The sequence below is a fragment of the Artibeus jamaicensis genome, unplaced genomic scaffold, assembly GCF_021234435.1.
Source record: "Artibeus jamaicensis isolate MK-2021 breed Jamaican fruit bat unplaced genomic scaffold, CSHL_Jam_final scaffold_369, whole genome shotgun sequence".
NCBI classification, from domain to species: domain Eukaryota; kingdom Metazoa; phylum Chordata; class Mammalia; order Chiroptera; family Phyllostomidae; genus Artibeus; species Artibeus jamaicensis.
Genome location: NW_026522042.1, coordinates 1659911 through 1669362, shown reverse-complemented (window position 1 = coordinate 1669362; position 9452 = coordinate 1659911). Strand labels below are relative to the sequence as shown.

General features: G+C 59.7%; 1 protein-coding gene across 1 annotated transcript; it reads left to right on the top strand.

The window, feature by feature from the left end:
* Positions 1-418: 418 nt before the first annotated feature.
* GZMA (granzyme A) lies at positions 419-7405 on the top strand. The gene is made up of 5 exons (XM_037145128.2): positions 419-564; positions 2979-3123; positions 4534-4675; positions 4869-5138; positions 7176-7405. The coding sequence occupies exons 1-5, from the start codon at positions 474-476 to the stop codon at positions 7335-7337; spliced, it is 810 nt and encodes a 269-aa protein (XP_037001023.2). The 5' UTR covers positions 419-473; the 3' UTR covers positions 7338-7405.
* Positions 7406-9452: the final 2047 nt, after the last annotated feature.

Genomic DNA, 9452 nt, shown 5'->3' with positions numbered 1-9452 from the left:
CCCACCTCAGGCTCCAGCCGGGACCCCAGGGCATCAGCCCACACCAGGTGGGGGTGGAGGCCCAGGCCGCGCTGACTGACGGGTGAAGTCATCGCCCTTGCCCTGACATACTGGTCCTCTGTCCCCCAAATCGGTAATTAGAAAGAGGTTAGGTTTGTGGCCAATCTGGAGGACATTTTTAAAGCTCCAATTGGAGTCTCCACAGGGGCCACTCGTGTGGGAGGTTATGTTGCTGATGCTGGGAGCCTCTGTCTCCCCTCAGGGCTCTGTGCAGGGGGGGGGGGGGCACCAGGCCCGCGCTCCCTGAGCAGTGTTGGGGGGGGAGGGACGTGCTGTAGGGTGGGGGGCGGGGGCGGGCGCTGCCGGGGAGCTGTTCTCACCACTGCTGTTTCGTTTCCGAAGGCTGACCACATCCTCCCCGCTCCCCGTATATAGCCGTGACCGGCGGGGCCTGGACAGAGCGCGCCTGATTGATGTGGGGAACGGCAGCCACAATGAGGAACCCTGGAGCACGCCCGTCACCCTCCCTCTTGGTGGCACTTCTTCTCCTGCTGATCCCTGAAGGTAAGACCAGCTCCTGTCGTTTCCCTTGCAACCGCGGGAGCAGACCTGCCCTGATTTGGGCCACAGGAGCTCAGGGCCCCAGGAGACCCTCCCCTAGGCCTCTGCCTTCTTTCTTTGACTTTGAACTTGTCTCTATTTCAGGAGGAAAAACATCCTTCTTTCTCCTTCCCAATTTCTTCACCAAAGATCGTAGAACCACTGGCACTTTATTGCTGCCAATGTGTAAAATTGCCAAGAAGCGAGATGCAAACACAAAGAGCCCAAAGGCCCCTGGGTCAGGACCTGACTGATGGCAGCTTTGGGGGGGGGCGGGCCCCCCGAGGTGATGACACTGAAACGCACCTGACCTACACCCTGCAGCGGGTCAGGAGCGGTGGGAGTTTCCATCCTGTCTCTCTAGGCCAGCGCGGCCCTGGGGGGCACTCACACCAGGAGCTCCCCCGCACCTGCTCTGCGGGGCGACAGTGTTCTGTGCTTGGCTGACCCTCCTGTGCACTGAGTGATGACCAGCGGGCCTGGTCTTGGGTGGGGCTCACATGCGTGTGAAAGGCGGCAAAGACCCCCAGCATCCTTGCTGCGAGGGTCGCGGCCCCTGGAGTGGCAGCAGTTTGTCTTTAGGAACCCTTCCAGGAGGGGAGGACCCTCCAGGACCGGGCTGACCTGCGTGGGCAAGCGTGGAGCAGCCCGTGGGTTTGCCTGGGGTCAGCCTTGGCGGTGGGGGTGGGGCGGGGCAGTCTTGCCAGAAGCTCCCAGTAAGTTCTCTGGTTCGTCTCCCACCTAAAAATGAGAAGAGACTTTCATAATCCGAGGTCGCAGGTCGCCGGGGGTAGTAGAGTGGGCATAGCAGCGGCTCGGCTAGTGCGGCACCGTCCAGGCGAGTCAGATTCTCCACCGTGGCGAACGCGGAGCACAGACGATCCCAGGCTCACCTTCTCTTCGAGGGCGACCGCAGAACCCATGGCTTCCTGCCGCTGAGAGAGTGGTGTGGGCCCCCAGGGGGACAGACCCCGCAGAGCGAGGCCCCCAAACAGGAGGACACCTGCGGGGTTTTTAAGCCACGTGGACACGCCTGTCCCGTCCTGGCGATCCCGGTTCGTTCCAGTTCTGGGGGGCCACGAGTTGCTAGCTTTCAGAAACGTTCCGCCCGTTCTGAAGCCCAGCTCCTTCGAGGACGGTTGGTTGTGGGAGCTGCGGACCTTTTTCTGAGCGGGGATATGTGCCCCCCAAACACGGGACTCTGCCAAAGAGGGGGTCCTGTTGCCTTCTGCACCCCAGAAGTTCCAAAGAGGCACCTTTGGGGAGTGTCTACACATGATACACCCCCAGGAAAATGGAGATGTGGCTGGGGTTCTCTTAGTTTCTCTAAGTTCCTTCTTTTCTTCCTAGAGCTGACAAGTTCCCCGCCCCAGCTCCCTCCTGGAAGGTACAGCCCTTGTCACCCTCTTTCCCTCCCCTCACTGTCACGACTGACACCTTCCCGTGGCTCTGGCAGGGAGGTCACAGTGAGAACAGAGTGCCGAATACTGGGCCCTGTTTCAGAAACCATGGGTCTGGGCCAAGGGCCAGGGGAGAGATCTCTGGAGACTCAAAACACGGGGGGTACAAGGAGGCGGAGAGCTGAGCATCCCCAAAGGCCCGGCATCTTCTAAACCCGTGTCCCGTTCTCGCGTCTTCCGGTAACGACTCTAACCCCTGGTCTGTCACCAGGGAAATGGGAGGAAGGCAGGGGTCTCTCCTCACGGCGTCTTCTGTGCTCTGGTCCCCTCCTTCCCTGGGAGAGAGCCCATTAAACCCTGTGGTTCAGCCTGGAGGGTGAAGGGCAGCCCCAGGTGCAGTTGATATTATTCCCTCGACTTGTGCATGAGGAGAGTGCAGATTTCAGTGAAAGGAAGTCTCACAAGGGCCAGAGAACTCAGGGGCAAGGTCACGGCTGAAAGGTGCTAACATCAGTTTGTAAGCTAGGTGTTGTTGTAGCAACTTGGGGTGCAGAGCAGAGTTCCTAGGCTTCTAAAAGCCTCTCTCCTTGCCCAGATTACCACTCGGCCTGAAAGGGGGAGGGGTGGGAGGCTGTCAAGGTTGTCTTGGTCCCTAGCATCTCCTGTAGCGACTGTTACCATGGAGACCAATGCACAGCAGCTGTCCAACCTTTGCAAGCCCTGAGGCCTGAGGTCAGATTTGCAGCCTCAAGGTCCCCAGACTGCCAGTGGTGTGGCTTCTGTGGGGGAAAGAGAGGGATCTCTGGGCCAGTGCAGCAGCAGGGGGTTTGCATTCAGACATCTGGATGTCTGCATCAGGGGTATGGGCGGGGGCCGTACTCCCATCTGCACTTCCGCTCCAAGTCTGGTCTCAGAAACGTGGCTGTAGGCAGAGCTCTGCAGGGCGAGCGTGGATGTGAGTCTCCTTCTCTTCCACAGCTCTCTGCGTACAGATTATCGGAGGGGACGAAGTGACTCCTCATTCGAGACCCTACATGGCGCTGATTAAGGGGGTGAACGGCAGCACCTGCGGCGGGGCTCTGATCGAAGACAGATGGGTACTGACCGCCGCTCACTGCCTCCTGTAAGTGCTGGGTTCGAAATGACAGCTCTTGGGGGTATCCCGATTCCGGCGAAGATTAGTTTAAAAAGGAAACCCCTCTAAAGCCAGGGAGGCGCTCTGGACTCTCACCGCCCCTGACCCGGAGTCAGGTGCAGACCGAGCCCCAGCGAGGGAGGCCTGGGGGACAGCACCCACAGCCCCGTCTGCGGGCCCCGTGGCAGCACCCGGGGGCTGGGCGGCCTTGTCTGCCTTTCATTGCACGGCTGGGGGAGACGGAGCCCGGCCCCCAGTCCCCTCCAGGGCGGCCCACAGCTGTCCAGTGGAGAAAGCTTGTCTCCAGGGCCCCGGGTTCCCCCGGGTGAGCCGCCCGCTCACCTGCAGCCTCACCCGCAGCCTCTCTGTGGGCCACCCGTGTGTTTCCTCCAGGGAGGTCCTGTCTCTGCTCCCAGAGCCCAGCCTCTAGGCCTGGCTGTCCGATGTGACAGCCACTGTCGCACTGACTATGCAAAGTCCAAGTGGCTGTACAAATTTAAATACGATTCCAAATCGATTTCCTGGGTCACGCTCGCCCCGTTTCACAGCCTCAGTAGCCGAGTGTGGCTCCCGACCCCCTCTGGACGGTGCAGATGCAGAGGACACTCCCTCCCCGAGCTGCGCTCTGCCGCGTGCCGGTGCTCACGTCTCAGCGAGACTCCTGTCAGCTGGGGGTGGGAGCTGGGCAGCGTGGGCGTCGCACAGGTGCAGTCTCCACTGGCTTGGGGACGGCCCCCACCTCGATCGTGGACACACCAGAGCACGTCTCGATTTAATTCATCAAAACAAACTAGGGCAGAGTGGGAGGGCCGATGGGGGTCCCTCCTTCAAGCCTCCATCCTCCAGGTGCCCACACTCAGGCAAATGGGGTCCCCGCCGTACGGTCTCTTTCTGAACGTCTACCCATTTCAGATGAGGTTGTTGTCGCCTCACAGAGACGCCACAGTGAGTCCCTCTTCCCAGCACCAGGTGGCTTCTGTCTCTAGACCGCTGAGACCTTCGTCCCCTGTGATCTGCTGCTCCACGTTCTGTCACAGCTGAAGGAGGGTCGGAGGGTGGGGGGCAGGAAACCCACCCAAACCCCAACAAAGACCCCAAGGCCAGGTTTCGCCGCCGTGGGATTCTTACTGTTTTCAGCAGACCTTGCTTAGCGCTCTAGAAATGTGCAGGTGGTGATAGCGATGTTGACGGTGATGCTGAATTCTCAAACATCTCTTTACGTAAAGAGAATAAACATCTTTTTACTCTTCCAAGTACCCATTTTGTTTTCTGATGTACCAACAAGCGTGTCCGTGGCAAGCAGATGCACACAGGGGACGAGGCCACCGGCCGGCACGTGGCCTGCTCGGCTCCTGACTGAGAGAGTCAGCCCAGTGACAGCCCCGTGTCTGTTTTCAGGAACAAAAGGTCCAGAGTCATTCTCGGGGCTCACTCGAGAACCGCCCATGAGCCAGAGAAGCAGATCATGTCCGTGAAGAAAGCGTTTCCCTACCCATGCTACGACGAGCACACACACGAGGGCGACCTCCAGCTGGTCCAGGTGCGTGCCTTGGCTTGTCCCTCTGACGCTCCCAAGGGCGCAGAGCCTCCCGCTGCCCGGCCACTGCAGGCGTCTCTCAGCGGTGCCCCTGTAGCGACAACCTGCACCCACACAGGCGGTCCCTGCAGGCTATAAAAATGTGAGTGGGTTCACAGTCTCATTCTTTTAACTCTTTCCGTTTGTCTCCCAACAGCTGCAGAAAAAAGCAAAAATTACTAAGAATGTGGCCATCCTTAATCTCCCTAAGAGGGGGAGTGATGTCAAACCAGGAACCGGCTGCCAAGTTGCAGGATGGGGGGTGATAAACAATCAGCGGCACATGCCCAATGGCCTGAGAGAAGTCAATGTCACGGTCATTGACAGGAAGACCTGCAATGACCCACACCACTACGACTACCACCCCGTGATCGGGCTGAACATGCTCTGCGCCGGGAGCCCCAAAGGAGGAAAAGACTCGTGCAACGTAAGTACACAGTGACACCGCCCCCACTGTCCTGCCGAGTTGGCTCCTGCCGGGTCTTAGGTCTCAGCGAGGTGTGTGGTGCAGCGAGAATAACACACTTTCTGCTGGTGCAGGTGGACCCCTGACACCTTCTCATGTCATATCAGAACCTCCCAGGAGCCCCCCGGCCGGGTGGCTCAGTCGGTTGGAGCGTTGTCCCACACACCAGAAGGTTGCCAGTTCAGTTCTCAGTCAGGACACGGGCCTGGGTTCTGGGTTCAGTCTGTGGTTGGGGTGTGTTCAGGAAGCAACTGGTCGATGTTTCTCTCTCCCGTCGAGATCTCTCTCTCTCTCTCTCTCCCTTCCCTTCTGAGATCAACAAGCATACATACCCTTGGGTGAGGGTTAAAAAAAAGCCCGCCTAAGAAGCGATGTTGTTGTTTTTTCTCATTTTTCACTTTAAGATACGTGGATCTAAATTTTTAGGACTGTGAAACTCAGGAGAGCCAGAGTCAGGTTCCTCCAGACCCTTCCGTGCCCTCCTCCCCGAATTCAGCGCAGCCCCGAACCCCTCTGCCGTCTCACGGGGGGGGGGGGTCAGACAGGCCCACCCTCCCCAAGCCTGACTGAGGATGGCAGCCCAGCCCCCGCAGCCCCCGGGTCCAAGTCCAGTGCCAGGAGGGCACCTGCAGACACGACCCACACGGAGGACGTGGGGGCCGTGTGTCAGAGTCCCCGAGAAGGGGCGGGGCAGGGCCCTGCGTGGGGACGGGGGTAGGAGGAACACTGTACGATTTTTAAACTCTGGGCGCTGGCTTGTCATTTCTCGCCTGTGCCAAAGAGCCTGCAGGGGCGGCTGAGAGAGGAGCCGTGTGCTGGTCTGGGAGTGAGCAGACCCGAGACCTGGGGTCCCTCTTCCTTCTTGGGGGCTTCCCTAGCCTCAGCAGAACCTGAACAGCTTGCCCCAGGGGCGGGGGGTTCCCAGGAAAAGGGGCCTTCGGCTGCTCTCCTGACTCCCTACCCTCCCTCTCCGGTCCTTCCCACCCTGGGCACCAAGAAACCGGAACCTGTGTGCTGTCGGGACCCACACACGACACCCCCAGGCCACCAGAGCATCCCAAGATACCCGTCACCTGCCACTCTCTGACATCCAAACTCAGCCATTCTTGGCCTGTTCTCCCAATGGCTCTGGATGGATTAAACCGGAAGGACCCATCTTGGAGTTTCCAGGCACTCCCCCAGTGGGCAGGAGACAGAGCTCTGGGCAGAGGGGACCCCAGCTTCTCACGGGGCCTCCGGCTTCAGTCACACACAGGCCGGTTCTCCCTGGGGTGGGAGGCCACCCCGCCCGAGCACGGCTGGACCCGAGCCTGCCACAGCCCTGAGTCTGCAGAGCCCTGCGCACAGCCCTGGGGCCCTCAGCCCCACCCGGCAGCAGGGACACAAGCCCTGGGACGGACGTGAGCCCTGGGACGGACACACACGGGCCCACCCCACTCCATCCTGCCTCGGGTCCCTGAGAGGACACAGGTTGACCCCACAGGCACAGCGGGCAGAGTGACGCAGTGGCTTCCGGCCTTGGGGTCCCCGCTCAGAGGGGGGAAGCTCCGGTCCACCCAGGAGGGTGAAGGACAGGCCGGTTTGGTTTCCCTCCCCGGTTTGGGGAGACAGTTCTCTGAGGGAGAGACTAGGAAATGGGGTTTCTATTTTCCTCTCCGAGTTCCATCCGCATTTGACTGTTTCGCCCCTGAGTTATTAAGCACCCTGAGAAAATGACTGAGGGTCTCCTTTCTAAAGCAGAGACTCGGTCCCCAAATCACGGGACAGTGTGCACAGCAATGCCAGCCTCACTTCCGGTTCCACTGGTGCGTGAGCAAATCGAGGAGGCCCATCCAGAAACGTTAAAATAGCCTCAACATTTAGGTTTTTTTTTTTTAAGCTCTGGCTTTCAGTGCAGGGAAGACTGGTCTTCACCCCACTTTAAATGGAATTTCTCCCACTCGGCGATGGCCACACCCCTGCTCCACGCTGACCCCCACCCCCTCTTTTCTTCTCCAGGGAGACTCGGGGGGCCCTCTGATCTGCGAGGGGACCCTCAGAGGCATCACCTCCTTCGGCAAGGCAGGCAGGTGCGGAGACCCCCGCTGGCCTGGCGTGTACGTGCTGCTGTCCCAGAAGTACCTCACCTGGATCGTCCGCACCATGAAGGGGGCGGCTTAGGTCCACGCGTGTGGCTTCATCTGCTGTCACGTCTTAATCTCGTCCTAAATAAAGTCAGTGTGCATGGCTGTCCCCGCTTCTCTCCAATGACTTCCGTGGGCAGAGCTCCCCAGCACAGCGAGGCTGTGACGCTGAGTGGTCTTGGGCGGTGTGGGGTGCAAGGGAGACACCAGGGAGCGGTGTCCCCATGCCATTCACGGGTCCAGTGACAGGCAAACGCTGCTTCGCCTGAGCCCCTGCACTGCCTCCGAGGGACCCAGGAGGAGGGGCCCTAGGTCTGGTGTCTGGTGACGAGCGCGGCGAAGGCCCCCCCACCCCGCCACCCCCGCCTTGCTGCAGGAGACGGACGCAGCCAGACTGGAGCACGGGGCCCAGAGGAGAGGAGTTTGCCCTTCCAAGGTCCCACACCTACACCCGCTATTCAGATTATTCAGGTTTACGGGGAAAACCCTGAGTCTCTGGGAGAGGCAGAAACCGGACATGCCTTTCAGGTGGCCCCACAGGCAGGAGAGGAAAACAGACATTGGAGTGGCAGGAGATACAAATGAGGCAGCTGCTCCCGAGCCTGGGTTCGTCCAACCCCCTGGGGGGGCGGTCAGTGGCCACCCATCCCGTCCACGGTGGGGAGTCAGCGTGGAATTGCAGCGGGAAAGTGTCCTTTGGAGAAAGATGTGCACGCAGCACATTGAACCTGGTCGGTAGCCATTGGCCCAGTAGCCGCTTCAGTAAGCGACTATGTGGGCAGATTCCTTTGACTTGCATGCGTTCCTCTAGGAACATAAATTTTACACACGCACCACACATGCCCGTTCCAAGAACATGCAGCAACACTGAGAAACAGGCTCTTGAAGCAAGAGAAGGAACACACCTTAAAAACTGTCCCAACACCGGGGGCCGTTTGCACCCACACCGCCGGCTACACCGTCCAGGCTCTTTAAAGTCACGGCGCCGGGGCTTCGCCCGCAGCAGGGGAGGGACTGTCCTGCCCCTGCAGCCCATGCATGGAGCAGTCATGGGCGCCCTCGTTCCCTGCTGTGAGCGGCACAGCTTCTCAGGGGAACTGGCCGTGCCCATTAAACTAAATGTGCACGTGCCCTGCGACCTAACGATCACACTCGTGGGCACACAAACAGAGATGAGCGCTTTTTCTCCCACCAAAGACGTGTTCCAGAATCTGCAAAGGGGCTTTATTCTTAAAGGTCAGAACTGAAAATAACTCAACTCTCCATCCACAATAAATGGATAAGCAATTGTACGTTTCACAACAGAATATCACGCAGCAATGAAAAAGAACAAACCGTAGTCATGTGCAGCAGCACAGATTCGTCTTACAAACTCAGTGTTGAGTGAGAGAAGCCAGATAATAAATATTGTCTGTGTGGTTCCCTTTACCTGGAGGTTGGCACAGGGCGAAACTCATCCGAGGGGCGAGAGGTCGGTAGGAGGAGGAGGAGGAGGAAGGGAAGGGGAGGGAGGAGGAGGTAAATAGAGAGAGAAGAATGGAGGCTCCAAGGCAAGGTCGAGACCTGCAGTGGTAGGGAGCAGAGCCAATAACCAGAGCAAGCAGGTTGGAACAGGCATTGCCACCCGGAAAACACCTCCTGTAGTTCTACCCTCCCGAGGCCCCCCGAGCAGAAGACACACCCACGCCATTCCTGTCACTGAGAAGTGAGGGGTGGGCACCCAGGGCCGTGGCTGCTGCAGCAACACCACACACAGGCTGTGCCGCCCGCCACAGGCCTGGTCTGGACTCAGAGCCAAGCACCCAGCAGGAAGAGGGAAGGGCGGCTGGCGTGTGCCGTCCAAGGGCTGGTGCTGGGGACTGGGAGGCCACCTGGGTGGGGCCACAGGTCCCTTCCCAGAACCAGGGCTCCCCCGAACCCACCACCTTCAGAGCAGGCATGTGGCAGGCACCTCGGATGTGGTGAACCCCGCCAGGGCGGAGCCCGCCGGCCTCGCCAGGTGCCCAGGTGTCGCTGCAGCCCCCTCGCACCGGTTTCCTGTGGCTGCCATGCCAACCTGCCACAGACCACATCAGTTCAGACAACAGAATCGTGTTCTCCCCCAGCCCTGGGGGCCGGAAGTCCAAGCTCGGAGTGCGGCAGGCCGGCTCCC